Raw genomic sequence first — 27,979 nt, forward strand, 5'->3', positions numbered from 1 at the left:
GCGCTCCAGTGGCAGCGATTAGCTTCCCGCAGCTTCGCGTGTGTCAGTAGAGTGCGAGTCGCGTGCCGAGACGGCGACACGTGCTGCCGGTGCTACCCTCATTACGTTGGTTACTTCCGTTACTTAACTCTCTCTTCACCGGAAGCTTGAAGATCCTTCGAGATGCGCTGCGTCGCGGCGCTGCTCGTCCTTGCCGCCCTTTTCGCCCTCTCGCAGTGCTCCGTTCGCAGCGTCGCGCCGGACGAAGGTGAGTTCAAGGTTCGCGCTCTGGGGGAAGATAAACGACGCGTCGATTGATCGGTAAAGATTTTAGTTATTTTAAACGGTGAGTTCGAAACCAAAATTTAGCAAATATCGGTATGTAGACTTAATAGCGGAATAGTTTTTTTCGTCATTTATAGTTTCGTTAGAAATATTTATTCTTCATCAAGTGAAAATATTCATTTATCCATCACTCGTTATATCAAATATAGGTGTATTAGCGTGTAAGACAGCGATAATAATTGATACTTTAATCGCGTAAATTGATATTATATTGCCTCGTTCGTGGGAGTAGAAAACAAAAACCGATTGTGAGGAATTAATAATCGATGCGGTCGATTCGTCGAGTTTGAATAATAATCGATTATACTCGATTAATCGGGAAAAAATAATCGATTTAGTCGAAAATCGATTACTTTTCGTCACTCTTAGCGCTCTCCGCTCTCCGATTTCAGACATCGTTCGGACCTTGAGAAAATTTCGATTCTCGGATGTACTTAAACAGGAGAGTCCTGAGAAAAAAAGGATCAAAATTGTATTCTTGAATGATTCCGATTCCGATGTTTGGGGTTCTATATTTATGAGAACAATAATCATTCGGACTCATTTTATGACTCTGGAAGCCTTATCGACTCGATAATCGACTCGATGTAACGTTTTAATTTTTTCATCAACCATGCATTTCATTCGGATAACAATGACTGAACAACTGTGACGAACGACCGATACGAAGGTCGTTAACAACTGTTGAATGAATTAAATATGCAACACATGTTACGGTACATGCAGAATTTCAAATAATTTTCAACAAGCTCATATCGTATATTCACGATCATTTAAGTGATGAACTAATCCATACGCTTCTTTAAATTTCTCCTCTACAGCACGTTCTCATTCTGTATCTGCCGTCGAACAAAAAAAAAAAACAGACCTTCGCGTGTTTCTCCTTGCAGTGGTTGCACGATTGGCGGTCCAAGGCTGGAATGTTATATTGTGCAACAAGAAGGCAAACCCGTTTTTTTTTTCCGGCCGAGCGTAAGTTTGCAATATGAGTCGTAGGTGAAGTCAAAGTCGAATATTGCAAACACGCGAAGCGAAAAGACCGTTGCTTCCTTGTTGCGCACGATTCTTTATATAACAAGAGTAGCACGAAATTGAGGTTAGGGTCGCGTAACGTCAGATTTGTTCGCTACAGCGCATGCGCGCTGTACAGAAAAGACCGCCTTTCACTCCTAGTACTTAAAATTGGTCTTTCCAGTACTCCGCGCATTCCCATTTGCAGACTCACTCTACCATCATAGAAACGATTACTTTGTCCACGGAAAAGACGCGCGGAAAAGCGCGTAAAATATGCTCGCGTTGTATAAAATTAGTGACGTAAGCATCGACTTACCGACGGTCGGTAAGTTCAGAGGTGGGTCGAGGTCATCGGGCGGAAAGACCGGTACAAATTGCACTTCCATAAGTTGCGATCTGCGCGACGACAGTTTCCAGAGTTGGTGCACTTACAGCTGGGTGGATTTATCGGGAACCCGTTCCACAATCCGCTCAAGATTCCCGTCGTCGAGCAAGAAACCCGGAAGAGGGTCACTCAACTCCAAGATCGCCGTTGAAGAAGCTGGAGCGTAAACCTGGAAGCAGATGGAAAGACAAACTGGATGAATTCGAGAAAAACACACAGCATTTATGGCGTATCAAGTAAATTTTGATACGTTCTTCAGATCTGCGCTGATTGAGAGAATAAAAAAAAAAACATGCTGACTTGTCAATTAAGGGAGCTTTCCAGTGTGACAGCCCGAAAAATCGCTGTTTTTCGCGATTTTTTTTTTTAAAGAAAAAATAATCTAATCGGTCTGGTTTTTTTTTTGTATATTAATTGGGTATTGAAGAATACTAAACAATTTTTTAAAGATCGATTTATTTATTAATTAATATCTATAAAAATGATGAAACAATTGTTGCAGAAAATGCACTTGGATGTGGTGTCCACGTTGGGGGTCACAATTTTGATCTGAAACAAAAAACACAAAAAGATTATTGATCGGTATATAATTGGCTTTCGTGCTATGGAGGCTTTTTTCTTTTTTTTTTTTTTTGCAAAAATGGCGCCGGTTTGAACAAAAAGTATCGATTTTAGCATTTTTTTTGGCAGTTTTTTTTACAAAAAAATAGGAAGATGTCAAAAAAAAAAAAAAAGCTTCCATAGCACGATAAACAATGACGTTAAGAATATTGTGTAAAAAATTCAACTCGATAGCTTTAAAACTCTGCCCTCCAAGTTGGACACCGTTTTGAAAAATGCTGTTTCGAGAAAAACGCGTTCAAAGTTTCAAGTGAGGAAATTTTAGGTAAATCGTTTACTTACGGTCAATCAGCGATGCCAGGTCCGTACAATATCCCTTCTGCTTCTTCGAAAAGATCGTGCTCAATGGATTGTTCAGTCCGACGAGCTGTCCTCGCCTCTTTGCTATCCAGGGACGCCTGGCGGTTTGCTTGGATGATGCGCGCATTCTTGTACTTAGCGGCGAAATCTGCGGCGCTCGGCCCTATCGTGCATCCCATCGTCTTCCAAATTTTTAAAATTGGGTCGTAACCTTCATTGAAGGTGCACACAGCACACTGCGTAGCGATTTCTACTATCTGCTTGCCGCAGAATACGTCCTTTGGGGCTAGTTGCCACACGCAGTGATTGATTGATTTTCAAGAATTTAGCACGCCATCCGCTTTTTTTTTGAAAATTGAGTGCGACAAAAAAATAAGTCGCGCGACTAATTTACGGCTAATTAACGGCAAATTATGCAATAGTCCGAATTCACATTTTCGACAATTGGCGAGCCAAGTTCATGTACGTGCAGGTAGGAACGAGACAATAGAAATAACAGTCGCACGGGCAGACGGCCGACGCGGCAGCTGTAGCGCTCCGTTGCCTTCTTCCAAAAAATGCTGTACAGTAACCGAAATAATCTGAATTTCGGCATGAAAATTTCAGGGAATATTCGGAAGAGTGTATACTATTCGATAAAGCAAAAAAAAAAAAATCGATTTTTTGAAAATTTCACACTGGAAAGCTCCCTTAATCTCTCACCACGACTTCGGATTAAAATTCGACAAGAAACGAAAACGACCGCAATTATATGCATGACGGTGGCATAAAAAGGTGACGAAGAACGCATTTGGAGGTTCTGGTTACAACATCATGATATCGTTCATCAAGTGTCCTCTACGATGCGCTACAGGATGATGTCATTATGACACACGATGCTGCACGTCTGCGCTTTTATGTAACTTATTACAATGTATTACGTATATTTTGCGACCGAAATGTGACTAGCTTGTGTAAAAAAATTGAAAAATGAGACACGTATTGGAAATTTGAATGCTGCTCGTGACTAACGGGATCCTTGATCAGCCTGCCATTTTTGCACGAAATCAAAACTCGCGATTCGAGCGAAATAAATAAATGAATAAATGGATAAATAAATGGGGCAGGATTTTTTTACGTTTGCGCATTTTATTCTAGAATGAAAACAAATATGTGCACGTGTAAGGAACTGCGAAAGCTCGGAATTTGTACGTAACGTTCCGTGTACCGAACCGTCGACAGCATGCTTAGTTGATCAAATTCGCCCTAGAGCTTTCAGTGAGTGAGATTTAAAAGGTGGGAAGTTTTTGATGTTCGACCGGCTTGATACGGTATCTTTATTAACTGGATTTCACGAACCGGCAATTCTGTTTACTGTTCAGAACTGTGATTGAAAATTACATTTCGGTAACAAAATCGTCTCGTACGAGATTAAAGAGATTACAGGTGTTCTATGTATGGACACATTTTATTTTACCAAGTTTTTTTACGAGACATAGTCCTTCATTAAGTATTTATAAAATTATTACATCTCCTATCAGCTCTGGAGAGCTTTTTGAAAATATAAAGATAGAAGATTCTAGATTTGTAATACGGGAAACAAAAGCTCGTAATATATATCGATTCAAATTTTTATAGATTTTTTTTAATCATGTGGTATCGTTGAATACCGAAGTTTTCAATTTTGCGCCGATATTGTTTATAACCACGATATGACAAAGTTGAACTGACCGCTGCAAAAAGAAAGGAACCCTGTTTCACGATCAGTGTATAAATTTATAGAAAATGTTCTTGCGAATAAATCGAGCCCGCGTCGAATAATGAAATTGGACGAGTCTACCTGATTTTTTACCATTTGCAAAGCGATCATCTGCAAGCTCTCTTTTAAAATTCCGGTATTTTCTCCGGTGTTTAAAAATCATTCGACGAAATTTAACCAACGCTTTTTCCCCGATGAGTGCAAACTCGTATACCGAAAGAACAGACTCAGTCACAAACGATCGACGATAAGAATATAAATCTAAAAAAAATAAAATAAATAAAAACTTCACCAGTCTGATGGAAATCGCTCATGCAGAGTCTCGGTGGCATAATTTTGAGACAGTACTAGAGACGTTTGTGGGTAGATGGATAGGGAGAGAGAGAGAGAGAGAGGCAGAGAGGCAGAGAGAGTAATCGATACCCATATACAATGTCGACGCGATCTGCGGCTGACACCGGATGAATGATGATAGTCCAAAAAGATCTGAGAATATTGGATTGTGCGAGCGTCGATCTTCGGGTTCTTGGCTATAATTGGTTGGGTAAAAAACGGTTAAACTGTCGGACGTTGGTTCGCCCACCCACGCATCAGGAAATCGAATAAGTCACGCTGTTTACGAGGTGTAATCCTGTCGAGCAGACCGAGCCCACAGCTCTGCATCTATTCCGTGCGAATAATCATCCCGTGGATTCGGATTATCGGGGCTACGTGTCTATTTGTTATTCAGGGATTCGATTGAACTCTTTCGATTGCCTCGCGCTTCAAGCAAACAATAAAGTGATTATGAAAACTCCGCTTCGCTCTCTTTCTCGCATATACATCACGTGTAATGTGTATAGTAATATTGCATACATAAATATATACATACACATCTCTGTCGCTTGTTTGTTATTCAAAATTTTACGTCATTCAAGAATTAATTTTGATACCAGATGGAGCGGAGCTGATATGTGGACATATTATTAATTTAGGTATACACGCATCACTCGAAAGATGAGTCTGAATTTATTTTAAGCCCCTGGCGTTGGTCAAATCTTTTCAATTCAATATACTTTGTCAATTTTTACTGACGTTGAAAAAACAAAAAATTAGACGAACATGAAAGGTACGGCAATAAATCGTATTTGATTGTACAAGTTTTTGGCACATCCTATTTTGGAAATGAGTATTTCACTTGCATGAGGCAGCCCCGTGTTATTTATCGCACCTTTGTAGAAATCGGTGAAACACATAACGGAACTTGTTCAGCCCCCGCAAGTTGAGGCTCCGTCGTAAGCTTGTTAAATACGTACCTACGTATCAAGATTCAGGAGTTAGAGAACACTTGAACAGGCGAAAAATTTTTGTGAAATAATACAAAATTTTTGGTATTGCACGATGAATAAGTCGACAATATTTACAATATTTATGATCAGAACTCTGGATCACAGAAACACCCCTAGAAATTTCAGCCGTCTCCATGATCCGGAAGTTTGAGATTCTTGTTACGAGTCTTATTGAGTTCAATTTTTATTATTATTTTTTTTTTGTTTACAGCACTGACAAAGGAGCTGGAAGAGGCGTTGGGTAAAGACGATTTTGTCATCGCCGTGAAGAATGTCAAGCCAAGGAAGCGTCGGGGCCCCGAGACGCTACTCATTGCAGATTTTTCCGGATCAAAGGAAAAGTTCATAGTGATATTGGACAGACGCACAAAACACGGTAATTACGATTTTTCGTAAAAGCTATAGTTTAACATTTAACATTAGAAAAGCTTAAGATTCGAGAAAATTAAACCAACGGTTAAATCGATGATAAATTGTGAAACGGCCTTGGAAAGAGTTCAAATGATGCAGGTATAAAAAATTGAAACAAGACTTGAATTCGAATCCACATGTCGAACAGTTTTGCACCTACACTCGTTCGGTTCCCACCTATGACGCAATTCCATCTATAATCTTATCCCGGGATACAGAGTCCGTCACCAAATATGGTGAATTTCTGTCTCGGTTTATGGAGTTTGTCTCCATACAAGTTAGTCTTCTTACACAGAGAGTTTGTCCCATTTATCGTAACTCGATTATCGAGCGTCAACATCTGTCACAATTTTTCACCGCGAATCTAATTCCCCAACAGCAGCTATTACGGAGTGACGAAATCCTCGAGGAATCTCGTATTGAACTTCTAAAGAGAAAAAAAAGCGAAGAGAAGAGAAACGTGCGGCAGAATAACAGAGAAAAAGAAATGAGAAGAATAAATCTTGATAGCACAGTTGACAAGTGACAAAAAAGAGTCTGCGCACAGTGTCACTTATTATACGACTCGTGTGTGAAAATTCCAAAGTGGCAATACCGCCGATCGGATCATGTGTTAAGTAAGAGGCCTGATACAAAACTGTGTCATCGCATTTGTCGCGTGATCTGCTAAAACGATCCTCATGGGGACTGGAAAAAAGAAACGAATCGTAAAAAGTTTGAAAGAAAAAAGCTTCCCCGCGTCGCTTCTCTAAAAAGACCCTGTGATCACGTCTGTGGAACCACGCACACGTTTGACACTCACATGTATACGTATCAGAAGAATACTGCAACTGGTGTGTTTGTCAGAAACGAGAAGTTCGAGGCCTCGAGATTGAACCAATTTCTCACTCGCCGCTTCGTGGCACCAGATGTTGTACCCGAGACAGAGAAGCGTTTTCCGTATCTCTGATCGCATTATGCAACTTGGAAACTTATAAATTGAAGAAAGTTCCGCTAGGCGGTAGAACCGCGACTCCCGCACGCAGACCAATTCCAATATCAAAATCATTGAAAACACCTTGAAACACCATGAATTGTGTGTACCATGAACATGTTTTCATTACCAATCTAATTCTGCTCCAGTTGTCATCGAGACCGTCCACCATGGAAGTGTCCACATCGAACGCTTCGACGTCAAAGGCCTCGACGACTCGACGGTGATCAAGAATCTGCTTCTCCATGTCCACCAGGCTCAACCAGACGCCAGCATCGAGTTGTACCTGAATTGCGTCCACTATGGAAACGTGCCGACGAATAAGACCCTCAAGGAAATGGCAGGAATTCTGCGTACGGTACGCCTCGAGGTGGTGAGTATGGTGTAAGAGGAACAGTATGAGGCGACTTAAGAGTCAGCGGAACTTGTTCGGTCCTAACGACGCGATCAATGAACGTACGTTGCTTGTTTCGAAGTGAGTGCTTTGCAACAACAGCCAATTTCCCGCCAGCTACTGTATCTATTTGTACGTGAATCTCGATACGGGTTTTCATTCGATTCCAGCAAAGCCACCGTACAATTACAAGTACAAACAATTGAAATTTTCCTGGTGACATTCTCGCTGTTTACAATCGGATGCGCAGAGCCGTCGATTCGCTTCCAATCGCTTCACCCTCGACGGGGTTTTGGCACCAAGCCTGTCCTACACCCTGTCCTACATCCAGATACATATCCATTATACGTATCCATGTACGGGTGGGTATGTATAACACGATCGCAGCTTGATTGATGAATAATAAACACAAGCCGTACCTTGGCCTGCTAGTCTTGGACAACAGACCTCCGACACTAGAATGCATCATTCTTGTTGCCGCTTCTGGCCCACGCCTGAATTCCTTTAACCGATCACGAGGAGGTGCCACCCAGCCTTGCGACGTAACCCAGGCTTTCCATTATTGCAATACGTTCGCCTACAATTATCATCTACAGTTTGAACCACCTACCTTCTGAGGAAGCAGCCAAGGAACGGTAATCTTCAAACTAATCGTGTGCATCAACATGTTCAACATGTCTTAGCTCGGATCTTAAGAGAAATGCTCAAGGCCAGGGTTTCACGTTCAGGATAACTGACATCGGTAAACGACTGATACATTTCATACATCACACCTCGATACATCCGTGTCCAGTCTTTTTCCGCGCGATCCTTATACTCGGTACTTTTTGACGGAGCCAACTCATTCGAAATGTTAAACAGCCGGTGAAAATATACCAGTTTATCCGAGCTTGTTGTGCTCGAAAGTGTAATCGGCAGCTGAATGAATGGCCCACGCGCAAATATTATGGCGATGAACGCCGAACCCACTCAAGCGTAACACAACCGCGTTGTGCCTTTCTAAGTAGGTATACCTATACTCCCAAGGGCCGCAAAAGACTCGTAGGCTGTAGACGAGGATCGTAGGCGGAGGGTCTTCCAAATATGGGCGAGAGTGGCGCTTCGCCGTGCAAACGACTTGCACAACGTCTCGATCCTCTTAACCGCAGCATATATGTATATGTATATGGGGCATTCCACGTCAAACTTTGTACCCTTGTACGTCATCCCTTTCGATTTTCATCATTTTTTAGCGTTATGTTCCAACCAACCCAAAAGGGTCTCGGAATTTTTTTCAGATTTTTTTAGCCGTCCATGGAGTTTGAAATAATTGGAAAACGAATTGCAAAAATACCATTTTTATAAATCTGAAAATATTCACACCGAGTTTATGATTCAAAATGTGATTTTTAAGCATGACACGATAATTTTGTCTCAATATTTACTTTTTTTTCGCACTTTTTTAGCTTTGTCATGTCGGAATTAGAGGTGTTTATTTTTATATCCCCCGATCTAAATAGATCACGGAATCGTGAAAATAATGTGTTTCTGCAATCTATTCAAATCAAGACATATAAAAAATAAGAAAACGAAAAAAATTCTGTTACGAAAAAACTAAAAACTTGCGAAAAAAAATAGTAAATATTGAGATCCCATTATCGTGTCATGCTTAAAAATCATATTTCAAATAATAAAGTTAGTGTGAATTTTTTCAGATTTTTAAAAATGGTGTTTGCGGAATTGGTTTTTGGATTTTTTTTCACGTTTCACAGGTGGTAAAAAAAATCTGAAATGATTTCGAGACCCGTTTGGGTCGGCTGCAACATCATACTGCAAATACATGAGTTGCAAATTTTACGTGGAATAGCCCATATATATATATACGTGCCTTTCAGCACGCGTTTTGAGCCTGCAATGCGATTCTGATAACTTTACTTCCCGAGGGATCATGGGAGCTTTGACTTATCGCGAGTCTCGAATCTCGCGTGCATCCTATAAAGTCAAAGAATGTTCGGATGCTTGTTTTCCCCGAGGAATATTGATTAATTTATTCGGATTTTAGTACAAGGAGAAAAAACACAAGGCTAAAGTGTACTCGAGTATGAAAATGAGCGACATCTTGGTGCGGGAAAATTGCCGTTCGGAGTTCCTCGACGTTGAAACGATGCAGGGAACTGAGCCACAGGCGGACCAGCCAAATGTTCGAAGACGGGGTGACATCCAGATTATTCCCGATTGGGACACCGAACGTAAGCATCGAATTATCGAAGTATGAAGTACGCGTGGATCCTTTTCTAACTTGCTCACATGCTTGTTTCAGGATGTTTAACGGAAGCTCTGCTCGTAAAAACTCTGAATTCGCTGATAGAATCCATTCGTCGGATAAGGGATGAGGTTGAATTTAACGTGAGTGAAGCGGCCAGTTTGTCTGAACGCTCCTAAATATAGCGGCAGAAATTATCATACGCACCATTTTCAATCGATCATACTCAACTTACTTGGAAATACGGAGTTTGATTACTTGTTGATTGATATGGTTTTTTCAGAAACAAGAAACCCAACATTTGAGAAGCTTGATTGAAAACTGCGAGGGATGCAAACGACAAGATAAGCTTATTGGTAATTAAATTTTGCAGTACGAGCCGCTTTAGCAACCCTCGTCTCTCACCCTCCGCTTGTTGTCGTAAAATCGTCAAATCTAAAATTCTCTTTGTAACTTTGAAAATAATCGAAATCCCTCGGTTTTTTGTTCTCAAGATTGACTAACAGTATGTACATATGCTGCGGAACCTTTTGCTAGTACTAGGGCTAAATTATAACTGAGATGAAAATAACTTATGACAACAATAACTCTCGAAAAAAATAATTCATCACAAAGATAATTCATATTCCATTTTTGTATTGTTGTATACACGTATGTGTGATCATTACTTAGCTTATTATATTGAAAAATAATTTTCGGAGGCCGAACTTATTCTATCCTTTGGACTGCGACAGTCACCTTACGTATTTTTCGTAAAGAATGGCGTAGTTTCGGTCCGTTTTTTTGAATTAATGTTGTTGGTTGAGGTTATTTTTGTCACGAGTTACTTCTGTCTGAAGTTATTTTTGCGAGAGATATTAAGGTCGCCCTCTCAAAACTTCCCAGCTCTCAAAGAGACCTCCGAACTCCATTGTTCCCAATCCCTACATCGCACATTGCATAGAATTAATAAAAAATTGGTTTTTGCTCGGCAAATTTTATCTTAGTCCCGTCATGTTCGATGAACTCGCCATGTTACCCGGGAGCACAATGTCGGGACACAATCTCTGGTCCACAATGTGGATCTTGCCCCCGCGGCTACGTGGGAGATGGAATATCATGTCGTCGAGGTTACACTTGCGCCGATCGGCGCTGTTTCCCTGGCGTCACGTGCTACGATAGGGATGATGGCTACAGGTGAGAATTTCCATTATGATCCCTGTCTTTCGTCTGACTAAAAGAACTAATATTCTACCCGTGGGGTAAACCATTCTCTGATCAGGAACCTGTGTAGACTTGATAAAAAGTCACTTGAGGTCACTACGTGAAGTTATGTCGATCCGTTCAAGGTTACTCGAAGTCGGTTGGGGTTGGATAGAGTCACTTGAAGTCACGATACGAAGTTTAAGTATGACTTCGTTATAGTTCACTTACGCGAAACATTCCGAATGCACAAATCGTTGGTACTTGACATTAGAGAATGTGAAACCCTTCCTTCGATTAAGGCAAAAGAAGCTCCACAATGTCAAATCCATGTGTAACTTTCAGGTGCGGTCCGTGTCCCTCAGGATACACAGGGGACGGGGAAAGATGCGAACGGCTGAAGGGCTGCCAGCTGAATCTGTGTCACAGAGGGGTGCAATGCATGTCAATGGACAGCCCGCCATATTATCGGTGCGGAGCTTGTCCCGCGGGATTCACCGGGAATGGAACGGACTGTCACGACGTCGACGAGTGCGATCTCGATCAGCCATGCGACCCCATGGTTCGCTGCACGAATCTATCTCCCGGATACAGGTGTGGCCCCTGCCCACCCGGGTACGAAGGACGCGCCGTTTCCGGTCTGAACAGCGAAGACGCTCGAAGAAGGAGGCAGCGATGCACAGTCATCGACAGGTGTAATGACGGGAGAAACGGGGGATGTGTTCCAAATTCTCAGTGCTTCAGTGCCGGCGTGAGTGTCGATTTTCGTTGGTCCGATTGGGGAAGAGCTCAATGAGATTTCTTGGCAATCGTTACTTTCCGTAACTTCTTGTAACCATCGTGAGGCCGAGGGTGCATGATTCCTGTGCTTGAGTTACGGAGAGACGATTATATATTCGTGGGGTTGAAATCAAGAATTTAGACAAGTTACCAAAGCACCAAATCGAAGTAAAGACATCAAACTTTGACTTTTTTCAAAATTGGATCTTGAACCATGCCCTTATTCGTGGATAGAACGAACAATTGAACGTCAAGCAGATATTTTTTCCGACTAACAATGAGGTAGAAACTACTAAACCGTATTGTTTACTGCATTTTCAGGGTACTGTCAGGTGCGGTCCGTGCAGGCCAGGCTACGTTGGTAATCAGGCCACAGGGTGCAGGCCAGCGAATGTAGTCTGCGATGACGGAGAAACCGTATGCGACGATAACGCCAACTGCAAGTACTACGGAAACAACGAATACGCCTGCATGGTAAAATAAGTCCTTTGGAACTATTGACCACGTCTGCAGTCGAAACACGTTGAACCTCAATAATTTTCACGGATCTTTTGGCACGCGGACGAAATACTTAAAAAATAAATGCCCATACCTATACCATGTAGTAATCGTATAAGGTCATCGGACACTAGGCAAACACGAAGATACATTCGACATGGCACAGTGAGACCTCTCTAAGTCATGCCTTCTCTTTCGATCCTTGTTACTTATAGCCGAGCCTTTTGTCTAGAAGAGTTACATCCGTTGGTGCTTTTCAACCCGATTCACTTCTTGTAGGTTTTTCATTCTCCGGAGAATGGAACGTGGAGGCAACTCAGAGAGCTTCACCTGTATCCCCTGTCACAACCCAATCACGGCACAGTCGCTCCTGCGACGAAACATTATACGCACTAAAACATTATACATATTTTTGTAAGCTTCCAATTAAGCATCCTACTATGGTTATAGTTAGGTATATTCCATGAAGAATCATGGGATAGTCTTGGACAGTCGTATTCTATGCCAAGCAGGCTTTACTCACTCACTCAGTGTAACAATTTACTGACATCGTCTGTTGCCCTTGATTGTATAATTATGATTTGAATTAAAAATTATTAAAACCGTTATCAAGTCGACTACAACACGGCTCAATCGTAAAATGCAAAAACAGAAAGAAACAACTTGCCCGCATCCCGACATCATTGCAATTACACGTATATCACGTCTCCCACCATACCGGAACCCAATATTTACTTCCTCTCGATTGTTGTCATACGTTAGTGATAATGAACGGTACCAATGGTTATTCGCAGTGTAAAATCGGCTGGGCTGGAAACGGTAAACTCTGCGGGATCGACGTCGACCAGGACGGTTTTCCAGACAGCAAGTTGGCCTGCTCCGAGCGAACCTGCATGGCCGACAACTGTCCTCGCACTCCGAACGGAGGGCAGGAGGATACGGACAGAGATGGGCAGGGAGACGCCTGCGATTTGGACAAGGATAACGACAACATCCCGAATGTGGCGGACAACTGCCCAACCGTTTACAACCCTGAACAGGAGGACAACGATGGTGATAGACTAGACGGTGTGGGAGACGCCTGTGACAATTGTCCGTACATTTACAATCCAGGACAGCGTGACTTCGATGGTGACAAGTTGGGGGACTTGTGCGACGATGACATCGATAACGACGGTGATTATGAGGAATATCGGAGATAGTACCGATGGATCAGGCCTACTGTTGACATCACTCTGGTAGTTAATTCAATGGTACCTACACTGTACTTTTTCAGGAATTATAAACAACCATGACAATTGCCCGTGGAAGGCGAACGTCGACCAGTCTGACCGTGATCGTGACGGTCTCGGCGACGTCTGCGACAACTGTCCGTACTCGTCGAACGCCGATCAGAGGGACAGTGACAGAGACAACGTCGGCGATGCCTGTGACACCGGTGCAGACAGGGATGGTGACGGGTTTCAGGACGACAGGGACAACTGTCCGGACGTGCCGAACGGAGACCAAGCTGACACGGACAAGGATGGCATAGGTGATGCCTGCGACGACGACAAGGATGGCGACGGCATTCCGGACGACAGGGACAACTGTCCGTACTCCTATAACCCCGAGCAACTAAGACCCGGCTGTGAGTGATCGATTTTTAAGTATTTTGACGACGACGCGACGATCGTCTTCGGTAGGTGTATAACATTCGAAACCGCTTCTCCCGAAGATGATTTCCGCAAGGACAAATGCAAGACGGACGCGGACAACGACAGGGTGCCAAACAACTTCGACAACTGTCCGAACAACAGCTTGATATGGGCGACTGACTTCCGGGCGTTCGAGACCATCGTACTCGACCCCGTCGGCGAGGCCCAGATGGATCCGAACTGGGTGATCCAGAATAACGGGTCGGAAATCCTGCAGACGGTGAACAGTGATCCTGGTATCGCCGTCGGTCAGTTTGAACTGCTTAAAATTTTCCCACCTTGGTTGTTTTTTTCTTTTTTTTTTCTTCTCAATCTCTAACTTCATTGGCAATTATCTTGGACTCTAGGCCTCGACACGTTTAACGGTGTGGATTTCGAGGGTACGTTCTACGTCGACACCACCATCGACGACGATTACGCGGGCTTCATATTCTCCTATCAAAGCAATCAGAAGTTCTACGTGGTCATGTGGAAGAAGAAGAGCCAGACATACTGGCAGTCGACGCCGTTCCGAGCAGTCGCCGAACCTGGGATCCAGATAAAGCTGGTGAACTCGGTCACTGGACCGGGTGAAATGTTGAGGAACAGCATTTGGCACACCGGTGACACCGAGGACCAGGTCAAGCTGCTGTGGAAGGATCCCAGGAACGTCGGGTGGAAGGATCACACCTCCTACCGCTGGCTGCTCCTCCATAGGCCATCGATAGGACTGATCAGGCTCAGGATATACGAGGGAAGGCACATGGTCGCTGATTCCGGAAACATATTCGACTCGACGTTGAAGGGCGGAAGTCTCGGGGTCTTCTGCTTCTCCCAGGAAGCTATCATATGGTCGGACCTCGTCTATCGATGCAACGGTGAGCTTAAAATTAATCCGAATCTTAATCGCATCTCACCGCATGATTCGAGCCAAATTTCACTGGTCTATGTTGGTTTTCAGAACACGTGCCGGAAATCGTGCACAGAGATTTACCGCCACAGCTTCAACGAGCTGTGCACATTGATCGTAGCAAGGCTCACTTTGGAGGGGTGGCTACAAACCGCGGATGATAGAGTTTGACTTGTAGTTCAACGTTTTAGGGATGATATGCTCGTCGGATTAAGAGGTGAATCAATACGCCAATGCTTACAATTATTAAACATACAAGTATGACTAATCATGTCCGGAGATCAGATCGACTGCACAAATCAAAATTTCGTATACGGTTGACCATTGTTATAAAAGTCACGATGCCGAAGGTGTGGAAAAAATTTTACTGCCATCTGGATTGACACAGTTATACGAAACCCCGCACTATTTTCAGTGGCTCTGAGATAAAGTCGTAGTAATTATACAATAACAATTACGTATTGTAATGTCAAAACCTGCGAGGCACGGACTAGAATTTTTATATCGTTACTTTTAATGTAAAAAGTGATAGTTACAATGAATAAAGATATAATATATTCTACTTACTAAAAGTAACCATAGTTTTCACGTTATTGAGCGTTCGTGAATAATCCAGTTCGAATCATAAACACTCGAGGCGTTTCGTCATTCAAGCTTACCTGTAAATGTTGAAGGAAATTATCGATACTACAATTTACAAATGTAATATTGGACTTCCAGGTGTTGAAGAAACAAAATCATAAAACTGAGTAAGGGATTAGGTTCGGAGTTTTTTTTTTACAGACAAGGTGACATCGGAAACATCGTGAGCATAAACGACGTTTGAATAAAGTGACCGAGTAGTATTTAGCGTGTATATCCATACATGATATATTTTGTTAACGTATCCGATTTTTATAGATGATCTCCAATCAAATCTAAAGTTTATATCAAGATTAACAATCGTAATTGAATTAAATGACGTTGAAAATAAACGTGTATATAATATAATTATATATATGTGTAAATATATACCTATATAAGACTTCTGACAGCGTGTGGCGAGAGCTAACAATGTACTATCAATATGTAATCTGTGCTTTTTTTTTTCGTTCCTCAAATTTGTCACATGAACGTAATATTTTTTAATTCAGCACCAGTGCAGATAATTTTTCTCGGGAATTTTATCTATTTACCGAGATATATATATATATATATATACTATAAGTATAACAAATATGTAAAGCAAGATGACTACTTTTATCGTTAGCTTTCCTTATACGGTAAGTACAGTAGCACAAATATCATTTATAACGAGCCAACGACGTAATATCAATGAAGATCCATCGATCTGCGTAAGATCTATGTTTTTCTAGCATAGGATTACGATGATTTTTTCGCAGTCAATTTACGATATAATTATTACCAACGAACAATCGGAACGCGCTGCGTTCCATACATTTATACTAACTATATCATCTTCGCCAAGAATTACATATGCATGTATGGTATGTCTATATGTAACTACACAATATTACGTTTCTTAAAAGCACCTAGTATTCAGCCATATTAAGTATTCATCAATTCATTATTATCATTACTACCACAATTATTATTATTATCATTATTATTATTATTATTGTTATTATTATTATTATTACTAATATCGTTGACATTTGAGTTACGTTGTCTACATTTCTAAGACAAGAACGAACACGTCGGCAGCGATTTGCGGATATGTGCCTCTGAAAGTATGCATATATAAATAAAAAGGTACACCTGTATAAACGTACCTAGTTTAAATAAAGCGTGAGTAGGTGTGTAGCACGTTATTACAGTCATATAAATCGAGGTACATTTATTAAGTATACAATTTAAGTATCAAAGGTTTGCTATTCCATATTATACGTATGTACGTATGGTTGAAGGAAAAAAAAAAAACATAGTAAGAATAATAATTCCAGTACCGCGTCAAGATGAGAAAAAGAAATGGCACTTAATTTATTGACTTGGAAAATGTATCGTATTATTTATAGGTAGTTATAATATATGTATAGTTCTTGAGTCCCACGTTCTGCGATGTCGATTATAACGGATATAATAATAGATATACTAATTATTGTCAGGCACAAGCGATTGTCAAGTTATACGTCGTCGGTAATGAGTGAGATTGTTTTACACACGTTTTTTTATCGACATTCAATTCTAGACTCACAGTTTGATGTTGCAGGCGAATATTCGATATAATCTGGAATGGACGAAGCAATCTAACACATGATCGACGAGGGTAAACAATTATCTGTGTGTATATGTATATATATATAGGTAATGTGTGTAGTGTGACTATATATAGCATATGTAATTTCAGCAACAACAAAATATATACATTCGCGATTTCAACGTTTGAAACGTGTGTCAGCTGCAGTCTGAAAAATAAAATTGCAAGTCCCGTTATATTTCGGAGGCCTGATCAATTGTTAGGTGGAGCAGCCGCTGTGATTAGACTTATTTTAAACTTATATAACACGGCAAGAAATATATGGCGAACCTTGAAAGGTATATAATGTATAAACGCCGATTGATGAGACAAAAAATGTTGGCGATATTATCGGCGCGTGGCTACTGACACATGCAACAGTCGCCATTTACGTATTCATAATGTATAATAATTATATACATACTAATGCGAAGGTTATATGCATGGCCGAGTATCATGTACATATAATCACTTTTTCACGCTTCTGATTTCCTTAGATGGGTAAGCTCGACGCTCTCCTCCTGCTGACGCAACTCCGCCGCTGCAAGCTCTCCTTTACTCATTTTCTCTATTATGCAAGCTCCCAGAAGGTCGCACATCACGTTTATCGTTGTACGGAATCGGTCGCTAAAATCGAAACATCCTCATTAAAATTTCGTTCGCACTGACTACCACGACCTTGAATAGTTAAAAACAAGAGGGAGAAATTTTAGAAAATAAAAAAGGGTGAGCAAGATATTTCCATTTGAGAAAGAAGCGATAATTGATGTAGCTCCAGTTCAAATCGTTTGAGCTGACAATTGGTGCAACAATAATCATTTTACGGTATGTACTCACAGCAACCAATCGACAGCGATGATCACACTGACGTCTTCTGAGGGTAAGCCAACGGTGTCCAGTACCATGACCATCGTGACAAGACCAGCCTGGGGAATGCCAGCAGCTCCGATGCTAGCCGCAGTCGCAGTCACGCTAAAGAACCAATCGTTTCATTGTAGGAACGATTCTACCAGTTATAAACGAGATGAAGGATTCTCAGAGTATTTGCAAGTAATTGCGGCGCATTTTTAAAAAGCCAAACACAACAAACGGACACCCAGAACATTGGGCATCTAATTTCAAGTCATGTTCTTCGGTTAGGCTTCGGTGCTCACCTTATGGCAATGACACTTCCAATACTCAGCTGCACTTCCCTGATCTGAGCGATGAAAATGGCGGCAACCGCCTCGTACAAAGCGGTACCGTCCATGTTGATGGTGGCTCCGATGGGGACGACGAACCTTGTGATTCTGGGATCGAGTCCCATTTGGTCGAGGCATTGAAGGCTGATGGGCAGGGTGGCGGAACTGTAAGAAAAACGAGTGAAATCTTCCGTCTTACCTCCCGAGCAAACGCTAACGATAAAGCCTTGGAAGTGCGGAGTGCCCGAGGATTTACCTTGAAGCTGTTCCGAACGCCGTTACCAAAACCTGACCCATCTGACCGATCGCCTTGAAGGGCAGCTCCCGAGTGCAGACGTAGTAGATTATTGTCAGGGTGCCGAAACCGTGGAGGAAGAGACCCAGGAGGACAACGGCGAAGTAGATGCCTAGCTTACCGACTATCTCCCCGAGATCTTCGATTTCCAAGATCTTCGAGCTGACCAGGAAAAGGACACCGATAGGCGAGATCCTGGAGGGTAAAACAACATTGACGGCAACTCGCAGCATGAATCGGATATCAAAAGTCCGAAGTATCGACCTACCAGATCACCCAGTTAGTGATGATCATCATCGCTTCGGAGAGCGAGTGGAAGAAGTCAAATAGTGGTTTACCGACCTCCCCCATCTTGGCCAGAGTTATTCCCATCACGATTGCAAATATCACGAGACCCAGGGTGTTTGTTCCATCGGCGTAGGTGTGTTCGATTTTCCAGGATTTCAAAGGAACTGGCGAATTGCAAGAAAAGGTATGAAACACGTCGGTTCATTTTTGTTTACATCACTGACGACACGATTCATGATCATCTTTTCATACGAATTTGACTCCGCGACTATTGGTAAAACGATGATAAACAGTTGATCTTCTGAAATGACCAAGAGTTAAAAGTAAAGCTAGATCATTTTCGCGCGAGGATGGTAACCAGCGACTTATGAAGAAGAATCGAGTGTATGAATGTGGAGGTAATCGTCGTGCCTCCGTATCGCGGGTTCCATGGTTCAAAGTTCAAGAGCCTTCAGTTGGCTAATCTTTGTGCATGTCGTTGACCTAAATTGATAAAAACTTCATCCTCTCGGTCTGATTAATCACCATTTGGAAGAACGATCTTATACATTAATCCGCGCGCAACTGCGATCAACGATCATGATTTGTAGGCAATTTTAGAGTCGATTCAGCCAACGCATGTTAATTCAACGGCTAGAATAATACCGGTAGCAACTCAATGTCATGACCGCGATCCCAGCAACACCTTGAGCGATGAATAAACAGCGTTGTGTCACGGTTAGAAATTTGTTTATACAAGACTTATACTCACTGGATTCATTGTGAGGGTCCACCAGCTCGGTTCGATACTGAAACGTGAAAAACGATTTACAGATGTATGCTTAATTATTAATCTGAACATGACAAGGACACAATGAAGGCACAAGGCAACCTTTTCGAAGCTGCACGTCTAGAACCATGAAAAATATTTTCTTCTTTTAACCTAACAAACGTTCCGTGTCACTCACCTGGCTAATGCAGGCCTGGATTAGATTCGGCGGGAAGATGTTCCTGCGGAATGAAAAAAGCAACGCGTTAATTTCTAGCTGAAAAGAAGATCGTTGAAAACAAGAATCGCAGAGGGTGGATCATTACCTGATCAAATCGAGCAACGTATCCTCCGTCGTAACATTTCTCGTGGGAACCTTTGATTTGTCGGCTTCGTATTCAGCCGATCCAATCTCCCCGGGACGAATTACGAGGACCAAAATGATACCCAGAATGACAGCGCACACCGTCGTCGTAGCGTAATAATAAATCGAGCGGCTTCCAATTTTTCCTGAAAATTTATTCACACGTTTTACATGTCCGTTGAAACAATGATAATCGTCGAGTGAATCTTCCTACCGATAAATCTGTGAATGAAATTATTAGCGATTCCGTTTTTCTGCTGCATAAAAATACTGTCCGTGAACAAGATGTGGACCACCTTGAGCTGACCGAGTGCTTAATTCCAAAATTCTTGTGACCCTTTATCTATTACAAATGTTTGGTTTCGCTTGAATCAAGCGTCTCTCAAGATCGTAAACCATTTGTCGATACGATAATCGGAGGCTGGTTAATTCTCCTTGTCCCATTATACCGAAGAGGTATGTTGCAAAACTTCAGCTACCCGTGTTGGCTGTTGCACAGAGGTCAAGTACTGCGTACCGTTATACTATGCAAAACTATTGCCTTTCTCTTCAACGGCGTTCTGCATGATAGTGATCACAAAGGAAGCAAAGCCACGTTCCCACCATTCCGCTATACGCTACTCCCCCCTCATCTTCGAAAAACTAAGCTGTTAATTCGAAACGGGGTTAGATAATTATGAAAACCACGCGAGTGCAAGTCTGAGACATTCTGCGATTTCCTTACACCCTACAACGGAAATCGAATTCCAGTCATTTCTCTTTTAACTCTTTCATGCTCACGTTTTTCTCTCGAGATTCACTTGAAATTTTGTATATAAAGGGTTTTTGGGGTCGCTGATTACGAATCTGAATTCGAAATTCGAAAATTTCATAATGGCGGATCCAATATGGAGGTCGTATATTCAAAAAGTTATTTGATTCTGATAAAACTTTATGTTGCATGATTTTTGGGGTCTCTGATAATGAATCTGAATTCGAAATTATGAAATTCAAAATGGCGGATCAAATATGACGGACAAACAAAAACAACAATGAGAAAAATGTTGAAAAAAGTCTGTAAAATTATCTGCTATGTATTAAGTTAGTGTAAAAATTGGCATTCGGATGATTATATTAGAATAGCAGAAGATGCTTTTTTTTTGTGGAAAAATACGAATTTCGATCATTTGTTTACATGTGCTATTTATCCAATAGATAAATAAATAAATTTTATATTTTTTTTTACATGTAGCAATATTTTAGGGCCATTGGGGAATGAAAAAACTCAGCAGTTGTTACCAAGAAAGTAGTTTAATAAACAAAAAGGTGCTATAAAAAGGGTGAGACACACTGATCGTAAAGGATTAAAAATTGATATGCAAAAATGTGACTTACATACTTTCTCCGCATGTAAGAATCGCCGAAGCTCGTGCTACATTATCATATCTGAATGTGGTTCAAGGTCCCGTCGACGCGTATAATTACTTATTATTTTCGCGTGAATGCAGAATGATTCTTGAAATTGCATGCAGTGAATCCTTACATGGTTATCATTGGAAAGATTAGGCTTATCGCTTCACGCCGACAATTTGAAGTCACGAAACAAGCGATTATTTCATACCCAAGCTAAAGGATTTCGCGCCTACATCGACCGCCGCGATTTTATTAATATTTTATTGACGATAGTCGTGGATTCACAGTCAAGTCAAGACTCGATGTGTGAATCCGGAAATACATTTCGGGGTAATATTGAAGGTGGAATAAAGACGCTAATTGTGAGCTGTGAAGCGGGAAGATTCATCCGGGTAAAAAATTCACGGTATCATTTGTTATGTAATTGCAATTCACGCTCGTCCATGATTTATTATTTATTACCTGCTGCTAAGAAGCTGTTCGTTCAGCACAAACGGTTACGGTATGTATAATTACGATTCATGACAAGGTATTGACAGTGGTTTGGTATAATTTCATGAGGGGAATTTGCCACCACATTTGATCTACGACGTGGCCGAGAGGCTCTGCATCGACGCCCAGAGTGATTTGCACATCGTGTGGCAGAGCTGGACGTATCCCTGTTAACTTTAAAAGCTTGGAATTGTAATCATCTACGCGATTATTACCGCGGCATGTGTTGGCAATGTTACCGCACAGTGTAAACTTGGTCTGCTTATGACATCACTCGAGATATCGGAGTGCGTTTAAACCATTATAATTGACTGCTCTGTTCTCGATTCGGTAAATTCAAGCACGATCTTTCCGCAATGACGGAACCACGGAAAAGGATAAATTCCTTGGTATACCTGACAACGAGAGATCCAGACTTCCGATTGCACTGACAATGCTCGAGACGATGAGGGGCAGAATCAGAGCCTTCAGCATCCGGAGGAACAAATCTCCCATGAACTGGACGTACATAATTTCACGTTTCGACCAGTCTCCGGAGTCCCTGACGTTCCTTAAGATGAGTCCAAGGACCGTTCCTCCTACGACTCCCATGACCGTCAAAATCGTGAGGAGATTTTCCGACATGCAACTCTTCAGTCTTCGCGGCGCCATGATTGCTGCAGGTGTCTGAAACAGATATCAGATATTGTTCAAGTTGCGCGAACATGCGAAGCAAATTTGTACATCAATTTAAGTCTGCTTGTCCATTTATCTCTTATCTCCATTCCCACACTCGAAACCACCGAACTAACCGCGAACTTGATTACGACAAATGTATTCCGCGGTTGGATATCTTCTCTCGCATTTTCGTCGGTGCAATTAAATTTCATGTACCAATACCAAGCTACTCCGTATCTTCAATCGGATCGAAAGAATTAATTCTTATCGCGCAATTGAAGTCTGTTACATGCAGATGGCAGACTGAGTAGTGACAATAAGTGTAAAATGAGAAAAGAGAAGAACGGGTGAAGCGATGACGGGAAAACGTGAGGAAGGTGCGGCCGCATGGGTAAGTCGTGACAGTGTTTGTCCGTTGAGAAAAGGAATCGAGGAAGGCTTGCAATTAGTTCCTCATTGCGTATAACTACATATCTATGGGGCATTCCACGTCGAATTCGCAACTCGTGTAGATCTCCCTCTTCGATTTTGATCAATTTTTAGTGTGATGTTCTTACCGATCCGAAAGGGTGTCGGGAATTGTTTCAGATTCATTTTTGAGCACCACGTGATAGCAGGATGTCAATATTTACTATTTTATTTATTTTTTTTTTTTGTAAGTTTCTAGTTTTTCCATGCCGGAAATTTTCTATTCTTTTTTTTTTTTATACGACTCGATCTGAATGGATTGCAGATTCAGAAAAAACTAAAAAGTGCGGAAAAAAAGTAAATATTGAGATCCAATTATCGCATGGTACTTAAAAATCACATTTCAAATCGATTTTTCTCCAAATTTCACCGGTCGCGTAAAAAAATCTGAATAAAATCCCGAGACCGTTTTGGGTCGGTAATAACGTCATGCTAAAAAATTATTGGAATACAAGAGGGTGAGGTGCGTAGGCTGCTAACTCGACGTGGAATGCCCCCTGTACATGCGTATAGGAACATATTAAAGCAGTAGTGCAGAAAACAAGTTTGACGCCATTGTGTGAATAATAATGGAAAAAATTGACGCTTGCACAAGACTCGCGATGCGTCTTCCAACATTATAGTTGCATACGAACTTCACCGTGACCCAGGAGTAAAAGAGATTCCTTCACCCTTATGCAGGCACTCAATGAAAAAGTTCATTTGTTATGATAACTAGAAAAATTCAGTAAAACAGCTATTGAAAAAAAACTGTTTGAATATCGTTGGAATCACGAAAAACGAGGTGCGCCTAACTATTTTACGCTATTGTCAATCCTTTTTTGGTAACTGTAACGCAAAATCAGTTTGTGAGGTTTACTCTACTTTTTTACTTAAATAGGCTTTAACGTCAATTTATTCTTGCACAAGCATTAAATTTTCGTAACAGTTGCAAGAAAATCTAGTAACAATGATTGCAATCAGAAAGAATAGTCACGGATACCAGACTTTCCGGTAACAGCTACGAAACTAATTTTCATTTTCTACCTAGAACTATATTTTTCGATTCTGGTAAAAAATGAAAATAGTTAAGGACTGAGCGGTAACCGGAATTAAAAATTTCTCTCACTGTGGCATGGACCCAAGGTAGGTATTATCATGTATAAGATTATTTGAAGATTAAAAATTATGCGAAATCAATATTAAAAATCTTGTATAAACTACGAATAGTAGAGTGAAAATTTTAATTTATTTATAAATATATCCACACATGAGCCGTCATTAGGTTTAAAATTCATTCATTCATCCATTCCACGATTCATTCATGCCATGTGTATATTGTTTAAAATAGTGTATATGGTTAAAACTGGTGGATATTTATGAGATTGTAAATAATTGTCAATAACCGTCTTTCGTCAAGACGCTATATTTTTTTATTGCACTTTTATCGTTTCCTCGTTCTATATCGTCTCTTTTTAAATTTGGGCTTGGCTTTTGGAGTGTTTCATTTTTAATTTGAAATGTTTGTCCTCGTAGTTTAGATTTACTTTATTACTTTTAATTTGTCGATTTTGGATCGATTACGATTTCTTTTCAGACAGGAAAACCTCCGCACCTCCTTCCTCCTGGAGAGACGTAGACCAAGTCACCTTTCTCCTCAAATTTGTCACCAGGTGCCCCACTCCCTGGGTCTAACCTAATCCACTCTAGCCGTGTTCATTGAGCGGTTATATTTGAATCATTACACATGGGATTTGATCGATTCATCGCATCCAAGAGTTGCAGGAGAACATGTTGAATTACCATACGTCCGCATCGATTTGAGAACCACTTGGTGGGCAGTGTTGTTGTTGCTGAATTGTCAGCGCCATTTGATCACGGACCGTATCCAATTAATGCATGCTCTTTCTTTCATTCTTATATGTTTCACCGCTGCACATATCGCATTGTATGCGACATCGCGTGTGTGTCTGACTTAAACGCAGCTCGCGAGATTGGGGTTAAAGAAAGATGACAGCGAGGCCGTTGTATCTTGACAGAAATGTAACTCGTGCTCATTGCCTTGTGTAAGCATCAAACTGTGGAACAGTTTTTTGGAGCAAACATCTCTCGCCAGTTCTATACGTGAATCCTTCGGAAATTTGGTGTCATTTAAAACTTTTGCAAATTATCCTAGTCTGCATTGTTTCAATGATTTTCTAAATTTTACTCAACACCTGGAATTATTTTTGCGGAAAATTTACGTTACGGCTTTAATCGTAGAATGTTTTTCACTGAAGAGAGAGTCTCGACTTCTGTATGCGCATTTTATTTCAAGCTTTACCCGTATAAATAATGGGGATTGCTTACTTTGAGACAACTTCACTCGGAGAATATAACGATTCGAAAGTAACGTGTGAGATGTTGCAGGCATTTCTGAGGAAGAAGAAATTCCAGTAATTTTAAGCAAGTATATTAATAATGTAGGACGATGCTTTGAATTACAACAAGCTTGGAGCTTGAGAAATCGAGATTTCGATGAATGATACACAATCGCAACTAAAGCATACTCAGACTGCAGACAGAAATTACGTAATAAAAGCATTTTATTTTAGAGCAGTTGCCCAATTAACGTGATACATTTTTTCCTCGATCATTGCAAGTGAAAGAAATGAAAATTGAACTAAGTCAAAAATCGCAGTAGCGATGAAAGAATTGTCTGATAGCTGCGAATGGACATTAATAAAAAATTATAGACCTATCTACCCGCATGTTATTCTATATCCGTCGATTATCTTGAAGCGATAAGATATAAGACAAGTGGCAAGCACCCGCTTTTCTTACACAACGAATTCACGAGATTGAAGTTAGTAACGTTGTATGATGAGGAAAAGTCGTTACTTCGCGTCTTTCGGACTGTCTGAAATTTAGTACATTATCTTGATATGTTAAAAAGTCAACTCCTTTAATTTATTAAAAAATTTCAATGCAATGAATTTTTTCCTCACGTTTCGTTACGTTAACGTGACTCACTTCGGGATAATTGCCCGCATCACGATTAAACGATTTACTTGAAATTCTGAATGACAACGAATCGTTCGTTAATTGATTCCTCTCTTGCGTAAGACTTTCGCTTTTTACGCGCTCCTTCGCCGAAGCCAACAACCTTAACAAATCGCACGTGCTCGTCGAAAACGTTTTTATTTTCTATCTGCAGCGCTCCATAAGTAAATATTCGAAAAAGTTCTGTTTCGATGAACGATTTATGTGCAGCCATTGTCTAGCGAATGTTCCACCCTTCCTTACGAATGCACCAAGTTTTCGTAATTTTATTAAAAGACCGAAACTGGCTTCAGCGAAATTTTGCGAATTAAGTGAAAACAGGTCAATATATATACAAGTTACAGACAAAATTATCGTCAAATTCTCCGAAGGAGTTAATTATTTCACGTCAATGTGGTTTGGCTCAAAATACGTTGCACGTGTAATGAATTCTGTGCGAAATCTTTGCCACGAACTTTGCGCAATCCGAGTCTCATTACACGATAAACTTGAGACAATATTAAAGTTTACGAAAAACTCGACGAGTTAATAAATAAATAATAATACGATAACGATAAGAATTAAGTGGTCGTCTTTTCGTAAAAATTTCCACACATAATTCTCCGAGTCTCTAATCATTTTTTCGGCATATGAAATTGATTGATGAGATGATTTGAGAAAGAAATAAAAAAACGCACTGACATTCTCGGGTAAAACTATTTACGCTAGTTTTTACATCGGGTATCCATCTTTAATTAGATTCTAAAAGAAACTAAACAAACTACAACCCCATCGGTCGATACAATAAACCGAAGCTACAAGTTACACATGTTCTTCGGAGTCCCTCGAAATGAATCGAGCACGTGTCACCGTAATGTCCAAATCTGGTCGCCTTGCCGGTTCAAGAAACGCCGGGATCCAGTCCAACATAGATAAACGCGGCCCTGCACTCTCCTCTCTTGATACTTACGCATTAGTGTGCGTAACTTGCGCAATCCGATCGTGTAACCATAAAGCGGTCAAACAGCTCTTCTGCATTCGTTATTTAAAACTGCAATTTAAAATCGCTGCGCGAACGCGTTGTAATTCAAATTTGAAAGACGCGCGCTTTTTCTCTGTAACGTTTATCCCCAGAATATCGGCCACCGTGAATTCGTCGTTTATCCTTAAGCCACAATGCGTACAACGTTGTTTCAAAAAATCCAGAATCAGCCAATCTGAAGCTGCAGCTTTTTTCGAACCCTTTGATTTCAAAACGTGACAAACGAAACGCATCCAATAATAACGCGGATTTTGAGGTAATGCGATCTATACTTTAGATCACGAGAACCTGAAATTCGGTGTTAATTTTGAGAGAAGCTTATATTTTTTGCCGTTTAGGTTTCACGAAAGCTTTAAAAAACTCTTGATTCAAACACGTCTTCTGTATCTACGTTACATGCTCGTCATTTTCTCCCAGACACGTGACAACTATAACGTAGCCAATCCTCGAACAATTTGTTAAAGTTTTTTCTCTCGTACATGAGATGAAGTACCGAGCACTAGATTCGGATCCTTATATCCTGCGATCCCGACAGCGAATGACGGTTGTGAACGAGGCGTCAGAAAGAGTAAAAACGCCCTGCATTACGCAGAAAGATCCATAAATCACTCTTTCGATTCGATCGCACATGCAAAGATCTTATCGCACAAGTCCCTGAGCGATATTTGTCGCAAAGCTCAGCATACATGAGTACGAGATGAGAAATCAGCGAAAATTGAATAATGTGAGTTCCAGAGGCCCACAGTATGTGTGTATATATATATATATATATATATATATATATATATATAAGACTTATTTCCGAAAAGCGATGTTTATCCCAGATTTGTTGGATCCCTTACCCTCTTTCGGCCGGAAGGAAACCGAGGTAATAATCCACAAGGTGGTGCACAACGCCGGGCGAACGATTCCTCAGGGATGAATGTTTGAACCCCGGGAATGTAATTTCCCGTTAATGTGATAAACGAATTCGAGTCGAACGGTGTACGTGGATCACGCGCGCACCTCGTTCCTCCTCGGCTGTTCCTCTCGGACTGAAC

General features: G+C 41.1%; 3 protein-coding genes across 11 annotated transcripts in view; 2 read left to right on the top strand and 1 right to left on the bottom strand.

Annotated features, from left to right (window-relative positions):
* LOC124178337 (cartilage oligomeric matrix protein) lies at positions 1–17,333 on the top strand. Of its 2 annotated transcripts, none has more exons than XM_046561580.1 (14): positions 1–247; positions 5,922–6,086; positions 7,244–7,467; positions 9,530–9,716; positions 9,788–9,873; positions 10,014–10,086; positions 10,717–10,906; positions 11,258–11,663; positions 12,014–12,166; positions 12,985–13,366; positions 13,467–13,820; positions 13,908–14,135; positions 14,235–14,744; positions 14,828–17,333. In XM_046561580.1, exons 1-14 carry the CDS (start codon positions 163–165, stop codon positions 14,935–14,937), a joined length of 3,153 nt encoding a protein of 1,050 aa, XP_046417536.1. In that variant the 5' UTR covers positions 1–162; the 3' UTR covers positions 14,938–17,333. The 2 variants fall into 2 exon arrangements, with proteins under 2 accessions (XP_046417536.1, XP_046417547.1); XM_046561591.1 differs by having other exon boundaries at positions 2–247; positions 10,014–10,074.
* The window catches only part of LOC124178363 (adipokinetic hormone/corazonin-related peptide receptor variant I), a 47,325-nt gene extending 23,682 nt beyond the window's left edge, over positions 1–23,643 (top strand). For all 6 annotated transcript variants that reach the window (XM_046561662.1, XM_046561646.1, XM_046561638.1 and 3 more), the window contains one exon: positions 23,595–23,643. The gene's annotated coding sequence lies outside the window, so the exon portion shown is untranslated. The remainder of the gene's footprint in view (positions 1–23,594) is intronic.
* Positions 15,527–27,969, bottom strand: LOC124178350 (excitatory amino acid transporter 1-like). 3 transcript variants are annotated; one of them, XR_006869784.1, is made up of 11 exons: positions 27,782–27,969; positions 22,168–22,438; positions 19,851–20,034; positions 19,724–19,766; positions 19,528–19,564; positions 18,757–18,940; positions 18,450–18,683; positions 18,167–18,358; positions 17,850–17,984; positions 17,437–17,639; positions 15,527–17,181 (listed from the first exon to the last, which is right to left on the bottom strand). XR_006869784.1 is itself a non-coding variant. In XM_046561616.1 (10 exons), the coding sequence occupies exons 2-10, from the start codon at positions 22,421–22,423 to the stop codon at positions 17,489–17,491; spliced, it is 1,416 nt and encodes a 471-aa protein (XP_046417572.1). In that variant the 5' UTR covers positions 22,424–22,438; positions 27,782–27,969; the 3' UTR covers positions 15,527–17,488. The 3 variants fall into 3 exon arrangements, 2 of the variants coding, with proteins under 2 accessions (XP_046417572.1, XP_046417577.1); XM_046561616.1 differs by having other exon boundaries at positions 15,527–17,639; XM_046561621.1 differs by lacking the exon at positions 27,782–27,969 and adding an exon at positions 27,730–27,749 and having other exon boundaries at positions 15,527–17,639.
* Positions 27,970–27,979: the final 10 nt, after the last annotated feature.

Source organism: Neodiprion fabricii, chromosome 1, assembly GCF_021155785.1.
Source record: "Neodiprion fabricii isolate iyNeoFabr1 chromosome 1, iyNeoFabr1.1, whole genome shotgun sequence".
NCBI lineage: Eukaryota > Metazoa > Arthropoda > Insecta > Hymenoptera > Diprionidae > Neodiprion > Neodiprion fabricii.

What these genes read in the sequence shown, in the direction of transcription:
- LOC124178337 (XM_046561580.1), top strand. Translation starts at nt 163, where the DNA reads ATGCGCTGCGTCGCGGCGCTGCTCGTCCTTGCCGCCCTTTTCGCCCTC. An exon ending in GGACAGACGCACAAAACACG is followed by an intron (nt 6,087 to 7,243) that starts GTAATTACGATT and finishes ATTCTGCTCCAG; the next exon opens with TTGTCATCGAGACCGTCCAC. An exon ending in ACGACAAGATAAGCTTATTG is followed by an intron (nt 10,087 to 10,716) that starts GTAATTAAATTT and finishes ATTTTATCTTAG; the next exon opens with TCCCGTCATGTTCGATGAAC.
- LOC124178350 (XM_046561616.1), bottom strand. Translation starts at nt 22,423, where the DNA reads ATGGCGCCGCGAAGACTGAAGAGTTGCATGTCGGAAAATCTCCTCACG. An exon ending in TCCAGGCCTGCATTAGCCAG is followed by an intron (nt 19,565 to 19,723) that starts GTGAGTGACACG and finishes TTCACGTTTCAG; the next exon opens with TATCGAACCGAGCTGGTGGA. An exon ending in GCGTTCGGAACAGCTTCAAG is followed by an intron (nt 18,359 to 18,449) that starts GTAAATCCTCGG and finishes TTTTTCTTACAG; the next exon opens with TTCCGCCACCCTGCCCATCA.